The sequence below is a fragment of the Carettochelys insculpta genome, chromosome 1 (genome assembly GCF_033958435.1).
Source record: "Carettochelys insculpta isolate YL-2023 chromosome 1, ASM3395843v1, whole genome shotgun sequence".
NCBI classification, from domain to species: Eukaryota; Metazoa; Chordata; order Testudines; family Carettochelyidae; genus Carettochelys; species Carettochelys insculpta.
The window spans coordinates 1508275-1535753 of NC_134137.1; the positions used below are offsets into that span (position 1 = coordinate 1508275).

At 48.5% G+C, this 27479-nt stretch overlaps 1 protein-coding gene across 1 annotated transcript; it reads left to right on the plus strand.

Annotated features, from left to right (window-relative positions):
• The first annotated feature begins 25461 nt into the window (after positions 1–25461).
• LOC142001678 (olfactory receptor 52E4-like) lies at positions 25462–26400 on the plus strand. Its single transcript, XM_074977167.1, has one exon. The coding sequence runs from the start codon at positions 25462–25464 to the stop codon at positions 26398–26400; it is 939 nt and encodes a 312-aa protein (XP_074833268.1).
• The last annotated feature ends 1079 nt before the right edge of the window (positions 26401–27479 follow it).

A 27479-nucleotide genomic window follows, 5' to 3' on the forward strand; every position in this document is an offset into this window, starting at 1 on the left:
TCACAAATGGGCAGATGGCAATTTCATTAATCAGAGAAATTAACCGCGAACAACGGACCCTAGTGATGCCAATCCCACATTTGATGGTGCCCCATTTGTCAACCCTTCCTACAGCTTGTGGGGTGTGACACCTTAGCACACCCACAGATAACACACGTGGACACTGACTACCCCTCAGTGGATCCCAGGCTGAAGAGTCCATGCTACAGGCAGGACAGTAGTAAGCAAGTGGCTTTAGGGACAGCAGGCCAGGGCCCTGGGATACAGGGAGCCCCACAGCAAGATCTCCTGAACACCAAAAATGTGCCTCTTTGTCCGGGAGGCCTTAGTCTGGGGCTGCAGCCTCTCAAGCCCTTGCACATCACCTGGGCCTGCCTGGTGGGGGGAGGGACAGGGTGGTAAGGCAACTCTGCACACCACCGTTCTCCCCACAAGCCCAGCTGGGCAGGACTCATGTTGCCAGGGTAGTTCCATACCCTCACTGCCCTTGTCTTCAGGCTCCTCCCCTGCAGTTCCTACTGGGCAGGAGTTAGTGGGAGCTGTGAGGGACAGAACCTTCAGGGGAGCATAGGGCCACATGGGCTGTGCTGAGCTACCTGCTTTCCCCATCAAAAGGGAGCTGTTTCAGGCTCCCACTCCTCCCAGGGGCCCCTCCTGCACCTTGACTCCTGCAGACCTCACACCTCAGTCCTGAGTCTGCTCCTGCATCCGAACTCCTGCCCAGACCTCACATAACCTCCTCCCCTGCGTGCCCTCCCATGCTCAAAGACCCTTGGCCCCAGCCTGGAGCCTCTTCCTGTACCCCAAGCACCTCGGCCTAACCTTGGGGCTCAGGGTTACGAGCAGAGTGTTACGAGGCTGTTAAGGGAAAGAAATCCTAGACAAGGCTTAGACACATTTCCAGAAGGAGAAATGAAACTTGTTCATGTTTCATAAAAAGGGGATGTGTGGGAGAGCCAGTTTAGCTCCGCATTTGGAAAGACACAGAGTGAGGTGCTGGTATAACCTGAGGTGAAGAAACACTTCTCAGTCCATTAGCTGTCAAGGTGTGAAGGACCTTGTGCAGCACAGCCCTGGAGTTATGAACATCCGAGGTACGAAGTAAGTGAGCAAACAGACCTCCCATGGAACCAGAACTACACAGTCAGGCCAGAGGAAACAAACAAAGCCAAGCACAGGACAGTTACCTGCTAAACATAAAGTACTAGCAGATTGAGCCAGTGTTGCGTGGGTCTGTAACTCAATTTATTTTTTTGGAAAATAAAAGGCAAATACACATGCTTTACTTAAATGACTGTGTTTTGGAAGCTACAATGTTATTTTTATGAGTTTGATTTTATTTTGGATTTCTTCAAAGATGGAATTGTTTAAATTTTTCTGTTCAATTTTTTTAGTCAGTGTTTTTAAATGGGAATTCCATAAAGTGTGTTTTTCTTCATGCCTATAAACTGTTATCAATTGCTATGTCTTACTGAGAAAGGTCTATCGTCAATTTGGTTTCCAATAACATTTGCTTTAATCATTGATTTAGCTGTGCCAAAACAGAGCACTACTCCAAACTTTTATGGTTTTCTCTAAGGTTTATTGAGAAGCAACTCTGTTCTACGTTCAGCTTAGTTTTCTTGCTCATTTTAATTCAGTCTCTTTCAACATTTGCTCAGTTCTGTCAGTGTTGAGGTCTGTACCTGCTTTGGTGATTATGTTTCTTTTCTACTTGGTTTTATGAGCAGCAACCCCATTCCGTGCACATCCTCTTTTCCTGGCACAACCAAACCTGTATGGTTCTGTAGGTCTTGATCAAAGAGAAAAACAGACAAAGTCCTGAAATTATATAGGAGATTATAAAAGGAAAAATTTACAAAATTGCCAAGGTTAAGAAACAATCACAGAATCATAGAACACTAGAACTGAACGGGACCTTGAGGGGCCATTGAGTCCAGGCCCCTGCCCTCATGGCAGGACCAAGCACCATTTTAGACCACCCCTGAACATCTATCTAATTTGCTGTTAAATATCCACAACCTCCCGAGGCAATTTATTCCAGTGTTTAAACATGCTGACAGTTAGGAAGCTTTTCCTAATGTGCAGTGGAAAAGCTGGTATGTAATTAAGTCCAAACAAGTGTAGAGTTTTAATTAATGCCATTCAACAACATGGTTTATGGAAAAACAGTTCTGTGAAATAAACCTGATTGTGTCCTTTAATGAGAGTAAGGCTACGTCTACACGTGCACCCAACTTCGAAATAGCTTATTTCGATGTTGCGACATCGAAATAGGCTATTTCGATGAATAACGTCTACACGTCCTCCAGGGCTGGCAACGTCGATGTTCAACTTCGACGTTGCTCAGCCCAACATCGAAATAGGCACAGCGAGGGAACGTCTACACGCCAAAGTAGCACACATCGAAATAAGGGAGCCAGGCACAGCTGCAGACAGGGTCACGGGGCGGACTCAACAGCAAGTCGCTCCCTTAAAGGGCCCCTCCCAGACACACTTTCATTAAACAGTGCAAGATACACAGAGCCAACAACTAGTTGCAGACCCTGTATATGCAGCACGGACCCCCAGCTGCAGCAGCAGCAGCCAGAAGCCCTGGGCTAAGGGCTGCTGCCCACGGTGACCACAGAGCCCCGCAAGGGCTGGAGAGAGAGTATCTCTCAACCCCCCAGCTGATGGCCGCCATGGAGGACCCCGCTATTTCGATGTTGCGGGACGCGGATCGTCTACACGTCCCTACTTCGATGTTGAACATCGAAGTAGGGCGCTATTCCCATCCCCTCATGGGGTTAGCGACTTCGACGTCTCGCCGCCTAACGTCGATTTCAACTTCGAAATAGCGCCCAACACGTGTAGACGTGACGGGCGCTATTTCGAAGTTACTGCCGCTACTTCGAAGTAGCGTGCACGTGTAGACGCAGCTTATGTGTTTCATTGACAAGGGAACTGGGTCATTGTGAAAGATTTTGATTTCTCTGAGCTATTTGATTCAGTTGGAGGGGAAAACACTGAGACAAAATGAACTCTCTACACTATTGGTAGAAGACATGAAAAATGGACAAAAAGCTGTCTGAGTGACAGATCTCAGAAAGCCATTCTCAAGACACCGTTGCCAGGGGACAGGGCTGTGGCTAGCTGGGCCCTGCAGGGACCACTTGTGGGCCTGATGCTATTCTATATTTTCATCAGTGATCTGGGAGCAAATAGAAAATCACTGCAGAGAAAAGGTGCAGATGAGCCCTTGCCAGGCCGAGTGGTTACAAGGAAGGTGGGGCAGACACCTGAGTGACCTGGCACAGGAGGTAAGCAGGCTCCAGGCAAACAAAATATTTTAATTCAGGGAAAGGCAAATGTAGCCCCTCAGCACAGGGAACGTGGCCTGAACCGCAGGCGCGAGCGCTGCCTAATGGAACCCAGGGACCCCGAGAAGGACTTAGTGGTCATGGTAGACAACCACATGATCCTGAGCGCCTAGTGCAAGGCCGCGGCCAAAGGGCTGGCCTGACCCTTGGATGTGTGGCCAGGGCAGTGGAGAGCTGGAGCAGGGCAAGGGCTCTATCCCTGGTGAAGCAGGCCCAGCCCCATGGAGGGTGATGCCCAAATAAAACGGTTCGTCCTTCGGGGGCCCAGGACTCCTCGCTGATTCTCTATCTGCACACAGCTTTGATGACACAGACTGCAGCCAGGCCCAGGTCCGCCTTCGACAAGGGATGTTGAGCAGTTAGAGAGACTGCAGAAGAGTCCCAGTGGTGCTTGGAGGCTGCAGACAAGGCTAGAAAGATCCCGGTTTCCCTGTGCTAATAGGCCCTATGATGGGAGAGTTCCTAGTGCCCCTGGATGCAGGTGAGCACCAGCCTGGGTGGGTCAGGAGATCCTGGACCTCACTGGGCTCCATGGGGAACAGAGCTTTCTCTGAGATCTCTGCACCAGGCAGTGGAGCGCTGAGATCTATGGCTGGATCATCAATGGCCCGGTGGAGAAAGGTCACACCTGGCACAGTGCCTTGATTTTGTGTCAGCCCTGCTCCAGGGTCCAGGGTCCTGGGCAGGAGTTAGGATGCCTGACCTCACCATACAGGTGTCCGAGGATGACAAAGAGGCGGAGGAGCAGGAGGAGGCCACCTACTTCACCAAGCCTGAGAGCCAGGTGATCCTGCTGACCCTGGAGCTGGTCCCCCATTCCTACGACATTCTCCCAGGACCTCAGGAAGGGCACTTCATGTTAATTGGACACTGTTCTGTATTACTTCGGTGGCATGCGGCAGCTGGGAGGGTGAACTCCTCTCACAGCCTACTCAGCCTGACGGTCACAGAACAACCTGGTCATCTGTTTGCACATGGCCCTTCAGTCCAGAGCAATTAGATGCAGGTCACTCCCACACGGGGGCCCCATGGTCCCTCTCATGAGGTTCCTGCAGAAACCTGCTTTTTCCAGTCTCTGTGGTACGACACCTTCCTGCGATAACCCACAACTAGGTTGTCTGGGGTCCATGTTCCACACAGCTGTGCTGCTCGGGCTCACCCTCCGGCAGCAGCCACTGCCAATGTGGCAATGTGCTGTGGGGGAGACTGATGTCATTCAGGGAAACCTGACGGAGGAGGAAAAGGCTGGGGACCTTCTCCTCTTCAAGCATCATCCGGTGCTCACACACACCTTCCCCATCCCCCCATTACCAGTGGGCATGGACAGGAGTTCTCTCAGTGTGTGGGATGCTGCGAGTGCCAGATCCAGCTTTCGCAGGACTCAGGCAGAAGACAGACTCACAGACTCTTAGGGCAGGAAGGGACATCAGGAGGTCATCTAGTCCAGCCCCCTGCTTCAAACAGGATCAACCCCCACTAAGTCATTCCAGCCAGGACCTTGTCCAGCCGGGACTTAAAAATCTCAAGGGATGGAGAATCCACCACCTCTCTAGGCAACGCATTCCAACGCTTCACCACCCTCCTGGGGAAGTAGTTTTTCCTAATATCTAACCTTCACCTCCCACTCTTCAACTTCTGACCATTACTCCTTGTTCTGCCATCTGACACCACTGAGAACAGTTTCTCACCCTCCTCTTTAGAGCTCCCCTTCAGGAAGTTGAAGGCTGCTATTAAATCACCTCTAAGTCTTCTCTTCTGTAAACTAAACAAGACCAGACCCCTCAGCCTATCCTCATAGGTCTTGTGCTCCAGACCCTTAATCATTTTTGTTGCCCTTCGCTGAACCTGGTCCAGTAAATCCACATCCTTTTTATACTGGGAGGCCCAAAACTGGACACAATATTCCAGATGTGGCCTCACCAGTGCTGAATAAAGAGGAATAACTACTTCCCTAGATGTGCTTGAAATGCTCCTCCTAATGCACCCCAGTGTGCCGTTAGCCTTCTTGGCTACAAGGGCACACTGTTTACTCATATCCAGCCTTTCATCCACAATAACCCCTAGGTCCCTTTCCATCGTACTGCTGCTGAGCCAGTTGGTCCCCAGCCTGTAACAATGCTTGAGATTCTTCCACCCCAGGTGCAGGACTCTACACTTCCCCTGACTGAAACACATCAGATTTCTTTTGGCCCAGTCCTCCAATTTATCCAGGTCCCTCTGGATTCTCTCTTTACCCTCCAATGAATCTACCTCTCCCCCTAGTTTTGTGTCATCCACAAACTTGCTGAGGGTGCAACCCAGTCCCTCATTTAGGTCATTAATAAAGATGTTGAATAACACCGGCCCCAGAACCGAGCCCTGCAGCACTCCACTTGAAACAGACCGTCATCCAGATATTGAGCCACTGACCACTACCCCTTGGGCCTGACCATCAAGCCAGCTTTCTATCCATCTTGCAGTCCAAGGATCCAATCCATATTTCCTTAACTTATGGACAAGAATGTTGTGGGAGACCGTATCAAAAGCCTTGCTGAAGTCAAGGTATATCACATCCACTGACTTCCCCAAGTCCACAGAGCTTGTTACCTCGTCATAGAAGCTGATCAGATTGGTCAGGCTGGACTTGCCCCTGGTCAATCCATGTTGGCTACTTTTGATCACTTTCCTCTCTTCCAAGTACTCCAAAGTGTATTCCTTCAGTATTTCTTCCATTTTTTTCCCAGGGATTGAGGAAGACTGACTGGTCTATAGTTCCCTGGATTGTCCTTCTTTCCTTTTTTAAAGCCTGGCACTACGTTTGCCTTCTTCCAGTCATCCGGTATCTCCCCCGATCTCCAAGAGTCTTCAAGGATAATGGCCAAAAGTTCAGCAATGACCTCTGCCAATTCCCTTGGGTGCATTAAATCCAGACCCATGGACTTGTGCACATCTAGTTTTTCTAGGTAGCTCAGAACTTGTTCCTTCCCCACAGATGGCTGCCTTTCACCTTCCCATACTGCATCGTCTAGGACCGTCATGGGGAAGTTGCCTTTGTCCGTGAAGACTGAGGCAAAAAAAGCATTGAGTACTTCAGCTTTTCCTGCATCATCTTTCACTAGGTTACCTCCCTCATCCAGTAATGGCCCCACACCTTCTCTGATAACCCGTTTATTGTTCACAAGCCTGTAGAAACCCTTCTTGTTACTCTTCACATCCCTTGCCAGCTGCAGTTCCAATTGTGCTTTCGCTTTCCTGATTAATGCCCAGCATTCTCCAGCCGTATGTTTATACTCCTCCTTAGTCAACTGTCCATGTTTCTATTTCTTATATGCCTCCTTTTTGAATTTAAGCTGACTAAGGATTTCCCTGTTAAGCCAAGCTGGTTGCCTACCATGGTTGCATTTCTTACCATGCAGCAGGATTGTTTGTTCCTGTGCCTTCAGTAAGACTTCTTTAAAATACTTCTAGTTCTCTTTAACTCTTTTCTCCTTCATCTTTGTTTCCCAAGGGATCCTGCTCATCCTGGCTACGTCTACACGTGAAGCCTACTTCGAAGTAGCCTATTTCGATGTGGAGACATTGAAATAGGCTATTTCGATGAATAACATCTACACGTCCTCCAGGACTGGCAACGTCGATGTTCAACATCGACGTTGCGCAGCACCACATCGAAATAGGCGCTGCAAGGGAACGTCTACAAGCCACAGTAGCACACATCGAAATAAGGGTGCCAGGCACAGCTGCAGACAGGGTCACAGGGCGGACTCAACAGCCAGCCGCTCCCTTAAAGGGCCCCTCCCAGACACACTTGCACTAAACAGCACAAGATACACAGAGCCGACAACGAGTTGCAGACCCTGTGCATGCAGCATGAATCCCCCGCTGCAGCAGCAGCAGCCAGAAGCCCTGGGCTAAGGGCTGCTGCACACGGTGACCATAGAGCCCCGCACGGGCTGGAGAGACAGCGTCTCTCAACCCCCCAGCTGATGGCCGCCATGGAGGACCCCACAATTTCGATGTTGCGGGACGCGCAACGACTACACGGTCCCTACTTCGACGTTCAACGTCGAAGTAGGGCGCTATTCCCATCCCCTCATGGGGTTAGCGGCTTCGACGTCTCGCCGCCTAACGTCGATGTTAACATTGAAATAGCGCCCGATGCGTGTAGCCGTGACGGGCGCTATTTCGAAGTTAGTGCCGCTACTTCGAAGTAGTGTGCACGTGTAGACACGGCTCCTGTCTCTTAGGGAGTCAAAGTCTGCTCTTCTGAAATCAAGGGTCTGTATGTTACTGCTCACCCTTCTTCCTTTCGTCCGAATCCTGAAATCTACCATCTCATGGTTGCTGCAGCCCAGGTTCCCTTCCACTTCTATTTCTTCTACTAGTTCTTCCCTGTTTGTGAGCAGCAGGTCAAGTTGCGCACGGCCCCTGGTCGGTTCCTTCAGCACTTGTACCAAGAAGTTATCCCCAACATTCTCCAAAAACTTCCTGGATTGTCTGTGTGCTGCTGTATTGGTCTCCCAACAAATGTCTGGATGATTAAAGTCTCCCATGAGAACCAGGGCCTGTGATTTGGAAGCGTCACTAAGCTGCCTGAAGAAATCCTCATCTATCTCCTCTCCCTGATCTGGCGGCCTATAACAGACACCAACTACAACATCACCTCTGTTACTTCCACCTCTAAGCTTAACCCAAAGACACTCAACTGGATTTTCTCCTTCCTCATACTGGAGCTCTGAGCAATCATACTGCTCCCTCGCATAGAGCACAACTCCTCCTCCTTTTCTCCCGTCTGTCCTTCCTAAACAATTTATAACCGTCCATGGTCGTGCTCCAGTTATGCGAATCGTCCCACCAAGTCTCCGTTATTCCAACCACCTCATGCTTGTGTGACTGTGCCAGGGCCTCTAATTTTTCCTGTTTGTTCCCCAGGCTTCTGGCATTAGTGTACAAGCATCTTAAAGAAGGGGCCGATTGGCCCACTTTCTCCTCTTCACCCAGGAAACCCACTTGATTGTTCCCTCCTCCTTCCCCACTTACCTCAGGGCTTGTGTCACCTTCCCCCGACAAACCTAGTTTAAAGCCCTCCTCACTAGGTTTGCAAGCCTGCCCGCAAAGATGCTCTTTCCTCTCTTTGTGAGGTGGATCCCGTCTCTAAGACAGGTTATCCAGTTCCCTTCTCCTGCCTGCAGGCTCATGGCCTGGCTGGTACATTCCCATGCCTGCTCCTCTCCAGGCGGGGGGTGTTGTAATTGTCCCTGGGGTGTCTGTGCCCCCTCAAGACAGTACCTGCTGTGTGGGCAGCATATAGCCATGCTCCAAGCACATCACCAGTGTCTGAGGCAAGACCCTCAGTGTTGGCTCAGGGGTCAGGGCTGGGTGTCATACAGAGTCTTCTCTTATGGCAGCCCTCATGACTTTTCTTCACTGCTGAGCCAGCTGTGAGCAAGACATATCCCTCACCCCACATGCTTCCACGTGCCTCCACAGGAGGAAGTGCTCCCAGGACCACCTGCTCTGGGAGCAGATAGCCTGCTTGTGGATCATCCTGGAGGGCCTGGACGAGGAATGGGTGGAGTACCAAGCAGATCCAGATCAACACGAGGCTGCCTGAGAGCACCTGATACACCATCAGGAAACCATGAGTAGGCCACTGACCACATTCTCACCTCCACAATCTTCCCCTTCTAGTCTCCACAGGGGTCACCTGGCCCCTAAAGCATAGGGTTTTGAGACCCACCCCGCCCAGGCAGCTGCAGTCTCCCAACATCTGAAGGCAGGTAGCATTTGATGAGGTAGATGAAGCTTTTTTGGGACAACTGAGAGAAGTTTCCAGATCGCGGGCTCTCGTTATCATGTGGGACTTTAATTACCCTGATGAAGGACCCAACCAGAGGTCATGCGCGGCTCAACCTCCTGCTTACAAACAGGGAGGGCAGAGGTGGGTGACAACCTGGGAAGCAGTGATCATGAGATGGTAGACGTCAGGATCCTGACCAAAGGAAGGAAAGAGAGCAGTAAATTACACACCTTGGACTTCAGAAAAGAAGACTTTGAATCCTTCAGGAACCTGATGGGCAGAATCCCCTGGGATGCTACCATGAAGGGAAAAGGAGTCCAGGAAAAATGGCAGTATTTTAAGGAAGCCCTATTGAAGGCACAGAAAGAAACCATCGTGATGTGCAGCAAGAGAAGTAAATATGGCAGGAGACCAGACTGGCTTACTGGGGAAATCCTTGGAAAACTTAGGCACAAAAAGGAGCTTACAAAAAGTGGAAACTGGGACAGATGTCTAGGGAGGGGTATAAACGTACAGCTCGGGAACGCAGGGCAGTTATCAGGAAGGTGAAAGTGCAACTGGAATTGCGACTCGCGAGGAATGTGAAGGATAACAAGAAAAGTTTTTACAGGCATGTTAGCAAGAAGAAGGTGATCAGAGAGGGTGTGGGGCCCCTAATGGATGAGGGAGGTAACCCAGTGACAGATGAGGTAGGGAAAGCTGAAGTACTTAATGCTTTCTTTGCCTCTGTCTTCACGGACAAGGACAGCTCCCGGACTAATGCGATAAGTGATGCATTGTGGGATGAAGGTGGACAGCCTCTGGTGGAGAAAGAACAGGTTAGGAGCAATCTATAAACGCTAAACACACATAAATCCATGGGCCGGGACCTAATTCATCCGAGGGTTCTGAGGGAGTTGGCGTATATTGTTGACAAGCCCTTGGCCATTATCTTTGAAAAGTTGTGGAGATCAGGAGAGATCCCAGATAATTGGAAAAAGGCAAATGTAGGGCCCATCTTTAAAAAAGGGAAGAAGGGTGATCCAGGGAACTATAGGCCAGTCAGTCTTACATCAGTCCCTGGAAAAATCATGGAGGGGCTCCTCAAGGAAGTCATTTTGAGGCACTTGGAGGAGGGGAAAGTGATCAGGAAAATTCAGCATGGATTCATGAAGGGCAAGTCATGCCTGACCAATCTGATTAGTTTCCACCACGAAATAACTGGCTCTGTGGATAGGGGAAAATCAGTGGATGTGATTTATCTTGACTTTACCAAAGCTTTTGATACGGTCTCCCACAATATTCTTGTCAGCAAGCTAAAGGAATGTGGATTGGATAAATAGACAGTAAGATACGTAGACAGCTGGCTACAAGGTCGGGCCCAGTGGGTAGTGATCAACTGCTCGATGTCAGGATGGCGGTTGGTTTCTAGTGCCCCAAGGTTCAGTTCTGGGTCCTGTTCTGTTCAACATATTTATCAATGACCTGGACAAGGGCTTGGAATGCACCCTCAGCGAGTTTGCAGATAAGACTAAGTTAGGGGGAGAGGTAGATACGCTGGAGGGCAGGGACAGGGTCCAGAGTGACTTAGACAAATTGGAAGACTGGGCCACAAGAAATCTGATGAGGTTCAACAAGGAAAAGTGCAGAGTCCTGCACTTGGGCCAGAAGAATCCCAAGCATTGTTACAGGCTGGGGTCCGACTGGCTCGGTAGCAGTTCTGCAGAAAAGGACCTGGGAGTTGTAGTGGATGAGAAGCTGGACATGAGTCAACAGTGTGCTGTTGTAGCCAAGAAAGCTAAAGGCATATTAGGTTGCATCAAGAGGAGCATTGCCAGTAGATCCAGAGAAGTGATTATTCCTCTTTATTCGGCTTTGATGAGGCTGCATCTGGAGTACTGTGTCCAGTTCTGGGCCCCCAATTATAGAAAGGATGTGGATACACTGGAGAGAGTCTAGGGGAGGGTGACCAAAATAATTAGGGGGCTGGAGCATATGACCTATGAAGAAAGGTTGAGGGAATTGGGACTGTTTAGTCTGCAGAAGAGAAGACTGAGGGGGACTTGATAACAGCCTTCAGCTTCCTGAAGGGAGGTTGCAAAGAGGCTGGAGAGAGGCTGTTCACAGTGGTCACGGATGGCAGAACATGGAACAATGGTCTCAAGTTGCTGTTGGGAAGGTCCAGGTTGAACATTAGGAAAAACTTTTTCACTAGGAGGGTGGTGAAGCATTGGAATGGTCTACCCAGGGAAGTAGTGGAGTCTCCATCCCTGGAGGTGTTTAAGTCTCATCTTGACAAAGCCCTGGGGGAGCTGATCTGATGGGTTTGGCCCTGCCTAGGGCAGGGGGCTGGACTTGATGGCTTTTTTAGGTCTCTTCCAGCTCTATTGTTCTATGATTCTATGATTTGCAGCCCCATCCCTGAGCCAGGCTTTCCCCTCCCACTTTCCAGGTTCCTGTCCCCTTCCCTCCCCTGTTGTAAGTGCACCTCAATAAACACTCCACTGTGCTCAAGAGAGTATTCTATATTGTTTATTCTTCATTGAAATGGGGACAGTGGAAAGAGGGGGTGGGAGAGAGGGGAGTGGGGGATAAAAGACACAGAAAAACAGGGACCCCTTGTGCAGAGGCACAGGGGATAGTCTCAGGAGAGGCCCTGCAGAAAAGCGTCCTTCAAGGCCTCCCTGATGAGCACAGCCCTTTGATGTACTCCATATATGGTGCTGGTTTCCATCTGCTCATGGACTGTGGCCAGAGATTCTGCCTGAGCCTCCTACGCTGGCAGGAAAGCCTTCCCTTTCCTCTCACACAAATTGTGGAGCACTCAACAAGCCTACACCACAAAGGGAATGTTGTACTTGCTGAGGTCCAGGTGGGTGAAGAGACACTGGAACTGCCCCTTGCGTGCTTTCCACCACCATGTGGAATCTGCTCATCCTGGTGATGAAGTCCTCCACGCTGAGGTCTAGGTTGTACATGTAGGGCTTCATGACCCAGGGGAGCAAGCAGTGGTCACATTGCCTAGAAGGAAAATGGGCATGTTTTTGCAAGACCTGATTAACAAATAGAGGAACTACCTTCCCAGAGAATACCTATCAGTTGTTCACAGTCACGTTGGAAGGGCATGGCTAGGCTCTGACAGGGGTCATTTCTAGGTTCTCTTCTGTTTAAATATCTTCACCAATGATTTAGATTACAACACAGAGGCTACGTCTACACGTGCAGCCAACATCGAAATAGCTTATTTCGATGTTGCGACATCGAAATAGGCTATTTCGATGAATAACGTCTACACGTCCTCCAGGGCCGGCAACGTCGATGTTCAACTTCGACGTTGCTCAGCCCAACATCGAAATAGGCGCAGCGAGGGAACGTCTACACGTCAAAGTAGCACACATCGAAATAGGGATGCCAGGCACAGCTGCAGACAGGGTCACAGGGCGGACTCAACAGCCAGCCGCTCCCTTAAAGGGCCCCTCCCAGACACAGTTGCACTAAACAACACAAGATACACAGAACTGACAACTGGTTGCAGACCCTGTGCCTGCAGCATAGATCCCCAGCTGCCGCAGAAGCAGCCAGAGGCCCTGGGCTAAGGGCTGCTGCCCACGGTGACCATAGAGCCCCGCAGGGGCTGGAGAGAGAGCATCTCTCAACCCCCCAGCTGATGGACGCCATGGAGGACCCATCAATTTCGACGTTGCGGGACGCGGATCGTCTACACGGTCCCTACTTCGACGTTGAACGTCGAAGTAGGGCGCTATTCCTATCTCCTCATGAGGTTAGCGACTTCGACATCTCGCCGCCTAACGTCGAAGTTAACTTCGAAATAGCGCCCGACGCGTGTAGACGCGACGGGCGCTATTTCGAAGTTGGTGCCGCTACTTCGAAGTAGCGTGCATGTGTAGACGCAGCTAGAGAGTACACTTACAATGTTGATGGAGGATACCAAGCTGGGAGGGGCTGCATGTGTGTTGGAGGATAAGGCTATAATTCAAAATGATCTGGAGAAGCGATCTGAGATACATAGGAAGGAATTCAAGTATTCCACTTGGGAGGGAGCAATCAATTGTACACATAGGCTGCATCTACACTAGCCCCGTCCTTTCAGAAGGGGCATGGTAATGAGGGGTTTTGGTAGATACTGATGAGGCACTGACATGAATATTCAGTGCCTCATTAGCATAATGGTGGATGCCCATGATTCATAAATGCAGTTTTTGAAACACGCCCCACCTGTATAGATGGGGGCCTTTCAAAAGGACCACCTGATTTTGTAAGGCCCTTCTTCCCATTTGGTTTCGGGAAGAAGGGTCTTTCAAAGTCTGGGGGATCCTTTCAAAAGGCCCCCATCTACATGGGCGACATGCGTTCTGAAAGCAGCACTTTTGAATCACATGTGGCTGCTCTTATGCTAATGAGGTTCTGCATATTCATGGAAGCACCTCATTAACATCTGCCAAAACCACTCATTACCATGCCCCTTCTGAAAGGCGGGAGCTAGTGCAGATGTGTCAAACAGAATGGAAAATGAATACCTGGGAAGGGGTACAGTGAACAGGGATCTCATGCACATAGTGGACAAAAAGCTAAACATGAGTCAACAACCTGGCATTACCCGCTGTTAGCAGACAGGATACTGGGCTTGATGGACCTATGGATTGACCCAGTGTGGCTGTTCTTATGTTCTTAACACTGTGGCACTGTTGAAAAAAAAAAAAGCAAACATAATTCTGGGATGCATTAGCAGGGGCACTGCAAGCAGGACAAAGAGGAGAGGGAAAAGTTATTCTTAACCTCTGCTGATAGCACAAGAAGTGATGGACTTAACTGCAGCAAGGGAGGTTTAGGTTAGAAATTAAGAAAAATGTCCTGTTAGGCTGGGTAAACACTGTAATGAATTGTCTAGGGAGGTTGTGTAGTCTCTGTCATTGGAGATTTTTGACAGCAGGTGTCATGAATGAGTGCAGGGAATGGGTTAATCTTCCTGAGGTAACCTGAATCCTATATGAGCCAATGGGAGTGAAGTATCAGAGGGGCAGCTGTGTTAGTCTGGATCTGTAACAGCAAAGAAGGGTCCTGTGGCACCTTATAGACTAACAGAAAAGTTTTGAGCATGAGCTTTCATGACCAGCATCTAATGAAGTGAGTCTTTGCTCACGAAAGCTCATGCTCAAAACTTTTCTGTTAGTCTAATGAGAGTGAAGTAATTCTGTTTAAACTGAGCACTGCAGTTCCCGAGGCTTTTAGTCTCTACAGAACCAGGGAGAAAGACCCTGAGCGGAGAGGGCTCCCAGGCAATGGGAATAAAATGAAAAATATCCTGACCATCCCAAAATCAGCCACAGAGATGTAAGTACCAGGGAAATGTATAGTTAGATGCATTTAGGTGATGGTTATTTTAAAATTGGTTGGAGTCTCTTCTCTGTATTTGTTTTTGTGCTGCTGTTTGACTTGAAGTTTTCTCCTATAACTTTTAAGCTAAATCCCAGAGGAATATCTTTCTCTGCATGCAACCCATGATTCATTTTCTCTTGTTTTGTGAATAAGTTACTTTTTATTTGCAAATGATTTGATTTCTGTGTCTCAAGTAGGGTCTGTGTATATGCTTGCCTTAGACTGAAAGCTATTACAGCTTTCAGTTTACAGCTGAAATAGAATTACAGCTTTTGTGTGTGTCTAAGCTCTCTCCTGACGTGGGTTTGAGAGCTTGGGATACCCCACAGGAAGACATCCTAGTGTATCTGCATCGGCTGGGGATCTTTTCCCAGTCAGGAGAGTGGCAGCGAACTCCCCCACCACGTTCCCCCAGCGTCAGGGAATTTGTGACCCTGGACAGTTTAAAGGTAAAGGCTATGAAAAAGCAAAATGTTTTAAGTCTATGTGGGTCCCCACTTTCTGCACTCCCAGGGTGGAATGAGGAAGAAGCCCCTGACAGCAGGTTCGACAGACACTTGTGGTGGAAGGTCTGGATGGTGCTTGGTCCTGGTTGGAGTGTAGGAGACGGGATTTGGTCATCTCCGCTGTTCTGATTCATAGTGAGTTTCCTTTTCTGCATGCTTTCAAAATCATTCAGTGATGGGTGTTGCACAGTACGACGACAGGGAAGAGAATTACTGATCTCTGGTCCCTTAGCTAAAGTCCCATGTGCCTGTGAAAGTGTTCATGTCTCACCTCAGGCAACTTTCTCCAGGTCTTTCTGTCCACTGTCCACCCTTCCCAACTGGGCAGTTACAGGGTAGCACGGCCTATGGAGACTTTGGTGTTATGCCTTGTTTCTGACTAGTCAACAATAATGGCTAAATATGCACAAATGCACAGGCAGCCAATTCCACTGTGACTCAGACCAGAGCCCCAGAGTTCTCATCTCCCCTTGGGAAGGTCCCATAATTGCTGTTTACACCTAAAGCTGGATTCATAGCACAGAAGCTGCTTCTGTCCTAGACGTTGCCCAAACCCCACTGGAGTGCACAGAGCTGGATTATAAGTGATGCGCACTCCGGTGTCAGCTCTCGGCGTGGGATGAGCTGGAGATGCTGGGGTGACAGAGGTATTCACAGGTACCCATCTCCTGCAGAGAAGCGGCTGTTCTTGACAAGCCCATAGTAACCTGGCTGTGCTGGCACAGAGAGTAAGTCTGTGATCCTTTCTGCTCTGCACAGCCATTGCACCTGCAGGGCCCTGGACACAGGGGACGAGTTTGCTGCGGTATCACTGCTCAGAGTGTCCCTCTGTGCTGCGCACCTGGGCCTGCCCTGGCTGATGACCTCCAGCACAGGGGCGGCTGCCTTGCAGTGGTGCAGGGATCCTTTAAGATGAAAGGTGTTGGCAGACGTCCATACAAAGCCAAATTCAGAGGCTGTGGCCAGTATTTTGCTGAATGAAGCAAAACTGCCCTTGGAGTGAGAAGGGAGTAAAGAGTGCAGGAGATAGCTGTGTGTTACTGCACGGACACTGGCACGCCCTTGTCTTGTGTTTAGTGCCCTGCCTGTTCAGAGGCAACGGGGGCTGTTACCTGCCTGTAATTTCTCCCCTACATTCCTTGGTGCCATTAGTTGCACTGTTACACTGTTGTAAGTGTAAGGTAATGCATGTTGGAAAAAATAACCCAAATTACACGTACTACATGATGGGGTCAAATTTAGCTACGACAGATCAGGAAAGGGATCTTGGAGTTATAGTGGATAGTTCTCTGAAGACATCCACGCAGTGTGCAGCGGCAGTTAGTAAGGCAAATAGGATGTTAGGAATTATTAAAAAAGGGATCGATAATAAGACAAAAGATATCATACTTCCCCTATATAAAACTATGGTACGCCCACATCTCGAGTACTGCGTGCAGATGTGGTCTCCTCACCTCAAAAAAGATATATTGGCATTAGAAAAGGTTCAGAAAAGGGCGACTAAGATGATTAGGGGCTTGGAAAGGGTCCCATATGGGGAGAGGCTAGAGAGACTGGGACTTTTCAGTTTGGAAAAAAGGCGATTGAGGGGCGATATGATAGAGGTATATAAAATCATGAATGGTGTGGAGAAAGTGAATATAGAAAAATTATTTACCTTTTCCCATAATACAAGAACTAGGGGACACCAAATGAAATTGATGGGTAGTAGGTTCAAAACTAATAAAAGGAAATTTTTCTTCACACAGCGCACAGTCAACCTGTGGAACTCCTTGCCCGAGGAGGCTGTGAAGGCCAGGACTCTATTAGGGTTTAAAAAAGAGCTTGATAAATTTTTGCAGGTTAGGTCCATAAATGGCTATTAGCCAGGGATAAAGTATGGTGCCCTAGCCTTCAGAACAAGGGCAGGAGATGGATGGCAGGAGATAAATCACTTGATCATTGTCTTCTGTTCTCCTTCTCTGGGGCACCTGGCATTGGCCACCGTCGGCAGATGGGATGCTGGGCTCGATGGACCTTTGGTCTGACCCAGTATGGCCGTTCTTATGTTCTTATGTTCTTATGTTATTCCTGAAACATTCAAAGAGTAATTCTGAAGAACAGAAGAATGGCCACACTGGGTCAGACCAAAGATACCTCTAGGCCAGTGTCTGGTCTTCTGACTGTGGCCAAGGCCAGGTGCCTGAGGGAATGAACAGAACAGGGAATTGTGAAGTGATCCCCTGACAAACAGAGGTGAGTACAACATTCCTACCCATCATAGCTAATAGCCATAGATGGACTCAACCTCCACGAATTTATATGGCTCTTTTTTGAACTCCATATGATTTATGAATATGTTTATTAGGGTTGGTCCTAGAGGGACACCACTAATTGAAGGTGTAACTCAGCTGGAGGCAGACACCCCATGTGGGAAATTTCAGTTCGAGCACTTAAAGTTGTGCAAACTTATCAGCACCTAAAAATCAGGTGCCCTAACAGAAGGTGTCAGACTTAATTAAAGTTTGTTCCACCAGCACCGGTTACACTGTCCAATCCAACAGTAAAAACAGTGAGAAGTCCTGTGGCACCTTATAGACTAACAGATTTTTTTGGAGCATCAGCTTTAATAAGAACATAAGAACGGCCATACTGGGTCAGACCAGAGGTCCATCTAGCCCAGTGTCCAGTCTGCCGACAGTGGCCAGTGCCAGGTGCCCCAGAGGGGGTGGACTGAAGACAATGATCTAGTGACTTATTTCCTGCCTTCCATCTCCAGCCCCTGACAAACAGAGGCCAGGGACACCATTTCTATCCCCTGGCTAACAGCCTTTTATGGACCTCACCTCCAGGAATTTATCTAGCTCTTCTTTGAACTCTCTTACAGTCCTGGCCTTCACAGCCTCCTCTGGCGAGGAGTTCCACAGGTTGTCTGTGTGCTGTGTGCAAAAGAACTTTCTTTTATTAGTTTTAAACCTGCTACATGTTAATTTAATTTGGTGTCCTCCAGTTCTTACATTATGGGAACAAGTAAATAACTTCTGTTTATTCACCCTCTCCACACCACTTGGGATTTTATACACCTCTATCCTATCCCCCCCTCAGTCTCCTCTTTTCTAAACTGAAAAGTCCCAGTCTCTTTAACCTCTCCTCATGCCACTAATGAAGTGGGTCTTTGCCCACAAAAGCTTATGCTCCAAATAATGTGTTAGTCAGTAAAGTGCCACAGGACTTCTCACTGTTTTTGCAAGTACACACTAACATGGCTACATCTCTCATACCAAGCCGGTTGTGAATCCCAAAGATCTTTGCTTGAATAAGGAGAGTGACAAAGAGTTCCACAGACCAGATATGGATTCAATAAACATTTTTCTTTTCTCAGTGCTGCATCTCAGACTTTCCAAGTAATTGAATGTTCCATTTCGTGAGCGTTATAAGCACGCCTCTCAACGCTGGGGATGGGGGTCGGGGACAAAGCTTGCAACCATTGGGAATTGCTAACAGGGCTGGAAACAAGGGAGTTTGTGCGAGTGAGAGGCATTTCCCCTGCTGAGCACACCAGGACAGAGCTGTTGGGTGAGTGACCTGCTGGACTGTACGTATGAATTTGCATTTGAATTGCAGTTACTGATTGAGCTCAGTTACTCTGGCAGTTAGTGCGTGTGGGAGTGTTCGAGCCCCTGCCCCATCACTCGCTGGGGGTCGGTAGGAGGGTTGAAGGAGACAAGGCTTTAAAAGCCAAGGGCCAAGTGACCAGTGAGAACTGCAAATGGGGCTGCTAACTGGGGCGTTTGCGAAGGAGTTTGTAAGGGGAAGTCCGAGGGACCCCTACTAGGCTAGTGAGACTCATGTCACCAGCGCCAGCTCTGCTCCTGTCTCCTCCACCGGTGCCTGTAGCCCGACACGTCACCTGACCATGGATGCCGCTACCCAGCCCCAGCGCAGCTTTGCAGAGAGTGCGGCTCCCTTTTCCCACTTGCAGAAATCCAGGCTGAGGGGAGCTCCCAGCGTGAAAGGTGCCGGCTGGTGGAATGTCTCAGGCAGCAGGTGGGAGAGCTGCAGGAGGGGGTGGCTAGGCTGAGGAGCATCCGAGCCCATGAGGAATTCCTGGAGAGTATCCACATGGTGACAAGGAAGGCTGGGGTACCCGTTCAGCGACAGTGGACTGCTGGCTCATCACTGGTGGACGAGGGGATGGCTCTGTCTCAAGGGGGCACTGGCAGCTGATTAATTCTCACACCAGGCAGTGCCCCATCCCTGCTCCCAACCTTCCCCCTGCGGTTCTGGAGAAGTGTTCTGCTGCCCTGGGTAGCAGAGCTGAGGAATCAGCCCCTACAGAGCAAGAGGAGAAGCTGCACAACCCCAAGACTGGCAGGTCTGCAACAAGCACTGTGAGGAGCAGACGCAGGATACGGGTGATTGGAGACGTTCTGCTGAGAAGGATGGAGGCGCCCATCTGTCGCCCTGACAGGACGTCCTGGGAGGTACGCTGCCTGCCAGAGGCCTGTATTTGAGACTTCATGGAGGGATTATTGAGGATCATCCAGCCCTCTGACCACTGCCCCAGGCTCCTCCTCCACGTGGGCACGTATGATACTGGAAGGCGTGACATGGAGGAGATCAAGGGTGGCTCCAGGGCTCTTGGGTTAGGGGTGAGGGAGTTTGGAGCACAAGTGGTGTTCTCTTCAGTCCTTCCAGTCACAGGTAGGAGCACAGGTGGAGAGAGTTGCATCCTGGAGGTGAACGCCTGGGTATGGAGATCGTGTCACCAGGACAGCTTTGACTCCCTTGATCATGGGATGCTGTTTGAAGGACTGGTAAGCAGTGATGGGGTTCACCTAGCTAGGAAAGGTAAGAGAGTATTTGGATACAGAAGGGACACCATGACGAGGAGGCCTTTACATTTGATTTGATGGGGGCAGGTGACCAAAGCCCACAGGTAAATGAAAACCATGGAGACCTGGGAGATAGGTCAGAAATGGGAGGGAGTGTGGACAATAATAGCAGAGATAAAGAAGGGACAAGGCAGAACTGGAGGGTAAAATCAAATCAGGATCTAAATTGTCTGTATACAGATGCAGGAAGTATAGGGAAATGAGCAGGAAGAACTCAAAATACTAGTAAATAAGCACAAGTGTGACATAGCTGGTATCACAGCACTTGGTGAGACTATACACATGGCTAGAATATTGGTACAGAAGGGTAGGGCTGGTCAGGAAAGATAGGCAGGGAGAAAGGTGAGGATGTTTTGCCTTACATATTAAAGTGTGTATATCTGGACTGAGGTTGAGATGGTCATAGAGCACAGACTTGTTAAGAGTCTGTTGCTAAGTTTAAATGATATAAAAAGCAGGGGCGATGTCATGGTGGCGGTCTACTACAGAACACCTAACCAGGAAGGAGTGGTGGATGAGGCTTTTTTTTTAAACAACAAAGTGATTCAAAGCAGGGAACTTGGTGGTGATGGGGGATTTCAACTCTTCATTCTTTTGGAAAATAACACAGCAAGGCACAGATTATCCAACAAGTTCTTGGAATGTATTAGGGACAGTTATTTATTTGAGAAGTTGGAGAAAGCTACAAGGGGGAGAGTTGTTTTAGGTTTGATTTAAGCAAATAGGGAGCAACAGTTTGAGAATTTGAAAGTGGCGGACTGCTTGGGTGGAAGTGATCATGAAATGATAGAGTTTATGATTTTGCTTGCTTGCTTGGGTGACTAAATTAACCCTTGACCAGCAGAACTGATTACAGATGTCACATAAAAAGCTGCCAGCTGCAGACCTTGTATGTTCTTTCCAAATCCCACGCTTTTCCTGTAGCGCCTGTATACGCTGAGTACCAAAGCAATTAAGAGCCTATACAGTGGTCTGCCTCCAGGACAATCTGTCCTGAACTAGGGTTTCCAGAGCAATGGGAGATATGCCACGACTTCACATTGTCCTTTAAGATGTCTTTATAGTGCTTATCACAGAGTTATAGAATAATTGAATCCCAGGGCTGGAAGGGACCTCAGAAGGTCATTGAGTCCAGCCCCCTGCCCAAAGCAGGTTCAACCCCAACTGAGTCATCCCAGCCAGGACCTTGTCAAGCCAGGGCTTAAAAACCTCTAGGGATGGAGAATCTACTACCCCTCTAGGCAACACATTCCAGTGCTTCACCACACTCCTGGTGAAATAGTTTTCCCTAATATCCAACCTACACCTCTCTGTAACCGTAGACCATTGCTCTTTGTTCTGCCATCCATCACTACTGAAAACAGTTTCTCACCCTCCTCTTTAGAGCCCCCCTTCAGGAAGTTGAAGGCTGCTATCAAAGCACTTCTCCCTTATACTGACCATTTATGATTTTAAGGAGTGGTAGAAGGGAGAATACCAAAATAAAAACGCTGGATTTGAGGAAGGCAGATTTTGGAAAAAGTAAGGATCCATGGGAAGCAAGACTACAAAGAAAAACGGTTGATGACAGTTGGTAATTTTTCAAAGGGACATTACTGAGGGCACAAGAGCAAAGCATTGCTCTGTAGGAAAGATAGGAAGTGTGTCAAGAGAGCATCTTGGTCTAACCAGGAAATCCTGAACGACCTAAAAATCAGAAAGTAATTGTATAAAAAGTGTCAACTAGGTCAAACTGCAAAGGAGGAATATAAACAAATAACACAGGAATGTATGTGCAAAATTAGAAAGACAAAACCACAAAAATGAGCTCAGCCTAGATCAAGATATAAAGAGCAACAAGAGAACATACGACAAGTATGTTAGAAGGAAGAGGAAGACCGTGGACAGGGCAGGCTCATTGCTCAATGAAGAGGAAGAAACAATAACAGAATATGTGGAAATGACTTCTTTGTTTTAGTTTTCACCAAGAAAGCTGATGGAGATTGGATTCCCAACATAGTGAATGCTAGTGGAAATGGTGTAGGTGAAGAAATTAAAACGGAAAGAAAAAGTTAAAAATGACTTAGAAAAGTTCGATGCCTTCAGGTCACCAGGGCCTAAGGCAATGCATCCTAGAATACTCAAGAAGCTGATAGAGGAGGTTTCCAAGTCACTAGCTACGATCTTTGAAAAATCATGGAAGTTGGGAGAGATTCCAGAAGACTGGAAAAGGGCAAATATAGGCTATGTCTACACTACAGAGATCCTTCAAAAGACGCTCTTCCGGAAGATCTATTCTTAAAGAACTTCTTTCGACAGAGCGCGTCCACACACAAAAAAGCAGATCAAAAGAGCGATCTGCTCTTTTGAAACAGAGCTTCCACACAGCCCCCACACTTTTGAAAGAGCAGGCCAGGGATTGAAAATGAAGACTGGTCTTTTGCAAGAAGGGCCATGCAGAGCATCTACAGACGTTCTCTTTTGAAAAAAGCTTTTGAAAGGGGGAACTCTTCCTGAAACAGGAAAGGAAGAGTGATTTCAAAAGGAGCACTGCATTCTTTCGATCTACTTTTGAAAGAACAAATTTTGTGTGTAGACGCTTTATGGGCTTTTTTGAAAGATAACTGTTCACAAGGGAAGCTATTAATGGTTCACAATCACACTGGAAGGGCACAACAAGTGGGGTTCTGCAGGGGTCAGTTTTGGGGCCAGTTCCATTCAATATCTTCATAAATGAATTAGATAATGGCAGAGAGAATACGCTTATCAAGTATGCAGATGATACCAAGCAGGGAGGGGTTGCAACTGCTTTGAAGGATAGGGTCAATTCAAAATCATAGAATCATAGAATAATAGAATACCAGGACTGGAAGGGACCTCGAGAGGCCATCGAGTCCAGCCCCCTGCCCCGATGGCAGGACCAAGTACTGTCTAGACCCTCCCTGATAGACATCTATCTAACCTGTTCTTAAATATCTCCACAGATGGAGATTCCACAACCTCCGTTGGCAATTTATTCCACTCTTTGACCGCCCTGACAGTTAGGAACTTTTTCCTAATGTCCAACCTAAACTCCCTTGCTGCAGTTTGTCCATTGCTTCTTGTTCTGTCCTCAGAGGCCAAGAAGAGCAAGTTTTCTCCCTCCTCCTTATGACACCCTTTTAGATACCTGAAAACCGCTATCATGTCCCCCCTCAGTCTTCTCTTTTCCAGACTAAACAAGCCCAATTCTCTCAGCCTTTCTTCATAGGTCACATTCTCTAGACCTTTAATCATTCTTGTCACTCTTTCTGGACCCTCTCTAATTTCTCTACGTCTTTCTTGAAAAGCGGTGCCCAGAACTGGACACAATACTCCAGCTGAGGCCTAACCAGCGCAGAGTAGAGCGGGAGAATGACTTCTCGTGTCTTGTTCACAACACACCTGTTAATGCATCCCAGAATCATGTTTGCTTTTTCTGCAACAACATCACACTGTTGACTCATATTTAGCTTGTGGTCCACTATAACCCCTAGATCCCTTTCTGCTGTAGTCGTTCCTAGACAGTCTCTCTCCATTCTGTACGTGTGAAACTGATTGTTCCTTCCCAAGTGGAGCACTTTGCATTTGTCCTTATTAAACTTCATCCTGTTTACCTCAGTCCATTTCTCCAGTATCCAGATCACTTTGAATTAAGCCCTATCCTCCAAAGTAGTCGCAACCCCTCCCATCTTGGTATCGTCTGCAAACTTAATAAGTGTACTTTCTATGCCAATATCTAAATTGTGGATGAAGATATTGAACAGAATCGGTCCTAACACAGACCCCTGCAGAACCCCACTTGTTATACTTTCCCAGCAGGATTGAGAACCACTAAGAACTACTCTCTGAATAATCTGGACAAACTGGAGAAATGGTCTGAGGTAAACAGGATGAAGTTTAATAAGGACAAATGCAAAGTGCTCCATTTAGGAAGGAACAATCAGCTTCATACGTTCAGACTGGGAAGGTACTCCCTGGATGGAGTACTGTAGAAGGGGATTTAGGGGCCAGAGCGGACCACAAGCTCAGTATGAGTCAACAGTGTGACTGCTGCAAAAAAAGCAAACACGATTCTGTGATGCATTAACAGGAGTGTTGTGAACAAGACACGAGAAGTCATTCTCCCGCTCTGCTCTGCGCTGGTCAGACCTCAGCTGGAGTATTGTGTCCAGTTGTTGGCATCACGTTTTAGGAAAGAGGTAGAGAACTTGGAGAAGGTCCAGAGAAGAGCCACTAACATGACTAAAGTTCTATAAAATATGACCTATGAGCGAAGATTGAAAGAACTGGGCTTGTTTAGTTTAGAAAAGAGAAGGCTGAGAGGGGACATGATAACAGCGTATAAGCACCTACAAGGGTGTTACAAGGAGGAGGGAGAAAAATTATCCTCCTGAGCATGTGAAATTAGGGTAAGTAATAATGGTCTTAATTTTGCAGTAAGGAAGGTTTCGCCTGGACATTAGAAAAAAATTTCTGTCACAGTGGTAAAGTACTGGAACATGTTGCCGAGGGTGGTTGTAAAATCTTCATAAATGCAGATATTTAAGAACAGGTTGGATAAATATCTAACACGGATGCACTAGGTGATGGTAGGTCCTGCCATGAGGGCAGAGGACTGGACTTGACCTCTTGAGGTCCCTTCCAGTTTTAGTATTCTCTGATTCTTAGGTGGGCCATTGCTACGAGCCCTTTAAATCATCACTGGAGCTCCACACTGTGTGTTCTCAGAAGCTCTGAGGGGCACCTGGGGCTATCACCCTTTCGTGCCAGGCTCCACACCTTCCAGGAGTGCAGAGCCATGCCCCTCACTTCCTAGCCTAGGAGGCCATGGAAGATGGCATATCTCCTGATTATGAGACAGAGTAAATGGAAATGCCTGCTGTACTTTTTTATCAATAGATTCATTGGGTTCCCTATGAGAAGGGAACATTGGAACACATAGTCTGACTTCCTATGTAACACACGCCAATATATTTCATCCAGTTACCCCTCCATTAAGCTCTGTCACTTGTGTTTGACTAAGGCCTGGTCTACAGGAAGATTTCACATTACAATCATAGAGCCACATAGGGAGAAGGGACCACATCTCTAGCCATCTGGTCTCACCCCTGCAAGAAGCTGTCTTCTGTCTAAACCTTTCCAGGCAGATGACAAGGGAACGAAACCAAAGTGCAGAGCCAGAGTAAGAGCAGCTCGATCCGATTCCTTACGTACCCCAACATAGTCCATTTTTGCCCACTCCAGTGGATGAGCAGGAGTTGCTATGATAGAGGGAGCACCATCAAATATGGAATCCATGTGAGTAGGGACAGTTGTTCGTACTTCACTTCCCTGACCAATTGAACTATCATTTCTAAGAGTGTGAAGAGCAACCAATCTGCTTCACCCATGACAACAGCCTCCAGTAGTGTATGTGGTCTCTCATACTTCTGTTATTTTTCCCTACAGGCATTCGTACTGTGACACCACTTGAGACCCTGTCACATGAAGAAGGTCAGAAAACTGTACTGTACAAAGAGGAAAGACTGTTTTGTCTCAGTGTTGGAGACCTTCTTTCCTACTCCATGTCTGATTCCAACAGAACTGAATTCACCAGCCCCTCCACTTTTATTCTGGTGGGTATTCCAGGCCTGGAGGCAGCCCATGTCTGGATCTCCATCCCCTTCTCTGTCATGTATGTCATAACCATCTTGGGGAACTTCATTATCCTGTTCATTGTGAAGAGGGAGCCAAGCCTCCATGAGCCCATGTACTATTTCCTCTGCATGCTGGCCATCACCGATCTGGTCCTGTCCACATCCACCCTGCCTACAACGCTGAGCAACTTCTGGTTCAATTCCAGGGAGATCAGTTTCAATGGATGCCTTGCCCAGCTGTACTTCGTTCACTGTTTCACAGCGATTGAGTCTGGGATCTTCGTGGCCATGGCTTTGGATCGCTATGTGGCCATCTGCCACCCCCTGAGATATTCCACCATCCTGACAAACTCTGTCATAGCCAAGCTCAGCCTGGCTGTGGTACTACGTGGTGCCACGATTACACTGCCCTATCCCTTCCTGGCGAGGCATTGGCCATATTGCAGAACCAACATCATCCCCTACACGCACTGTGAGCATATAATTGTGGTGAAGTTGGCCTGTGCCGACATCAGCATCAGTAGTTACTACGGCCTCTTTGTGCTACTCTGCAGGATTGGTCTGGATGTGTTATTTATCACCATGTCCTACATCCAGATCCTCAGGGCCATCTTCCGCCTCCCCACGAAGGACGCTCGGCTCAAGTCTTTTGGGACCTGCAGCTCCCACCTCTGCGTCATCTTAACCTTTTACATCCCCACTCTCTTCTTCTCCCTCTCACAGCGGTTTGGTCATAATTTGCCCCTCCATGTACATGTTCTTCTGGCTAATGTGTATCTCCTGGTGCCCCCCATGCTAAACCCCATCATCTACGGGGTGAGGACCAAACAGATCCGGGACAGGCTGATCCAACTCTTTACTCATTAAGACACTAATGGCTTCTCCTGGTGCTCTCCCCGCCAGGCAGAGATCCGTGCAGTGCTGGCTGGTGCAAGGTGCTGGGCCCTCCTCCCTGAGCCACTTACTGGCCAGTCGCAGGAGATTAGGTCCTTCCCTGACCTTCCTGTGGTTTCTCGGTGTGACATGACGGGTAATCGGTCCGTGTACAACTCATAGGGCTGCCATCTTTCTAGTTTTAATTCCTCTGGTAGCTGGACATCCACAGAGCCACCCGCCACCTCACCTCTTGCCCCAAGGCTGTACCACTGCCCCACGTCTGTTCTCAAGGCACCAGCTCTGTTGCTCCCCACTCTCCTGACACCCATCACTCTCTGGAACACAGAGCTGCACTGCCCTGCCCTGGTCAGAGCCCAGCCAGAATGAATTAATTACCCACAGCACCAGCCCTCCAAAGGAAAGTGGGTGCGCCCAGCCTTGTTCGTGAGCTGAGATTTCCCCTTCGCACTTCAGACAACAAATGGTGTGTTAGGTGGCATGGGAATCAGATGTATTAGCTGCACAAAGAGAACTGTGAGGGGATTATAGATGATGACAAAGAGATTACACAGATTATGATAGGAAATAAAACAAAACCACAATCTAAGCCTGAAGTTCCAGCTAGAATTTGAATCAAGCCGTGTCTCTCCCAGCTAGACACCAGAAGCAGGTCAGGCTTTTCAGGCAGGTTCCTCCTTTCCTGCCCTGGTCCCATTCCCCACCCTTCCCCTCCTGGGTCAGTTCATTCCCTCTGCTGCTTCCTACTGTGCTGTCCTAGGGAGAGTGAGGACCCGTCATTATGTCACTGCCCCATTTGTGTCTTCTTCCAACTTGCTGGACACCCTTTTGCTGTGACTGGGCCAAGCTGCCCCATGTGCAGGGCTCTCCAGACCGGTTGCTGTTGCAGATGGTTCCTGGGGCTGGCGTGAATTCCCTCAGTGAACATCCTTTGGCCTTTCCTCTGTCGTACCTGGCAGGCAGCTCGCGGAGGTTCTCCGCCTCCCCCTTGTCACAGGAACGCAGACGGAGCCGGGTGCAGAACTGCGCAGAGGGTGACAGCACGTGTCACT

Bases quoted from the DNA above. Each gene is read 5' to 3' on its own strand.
- LOC142001678 (XM_074977167.1), top strand. From the start codon at position 25,462: ATGTCTGATTCCAACAGAACTGAATTCACCAGCCCCTCCACTTTTATT.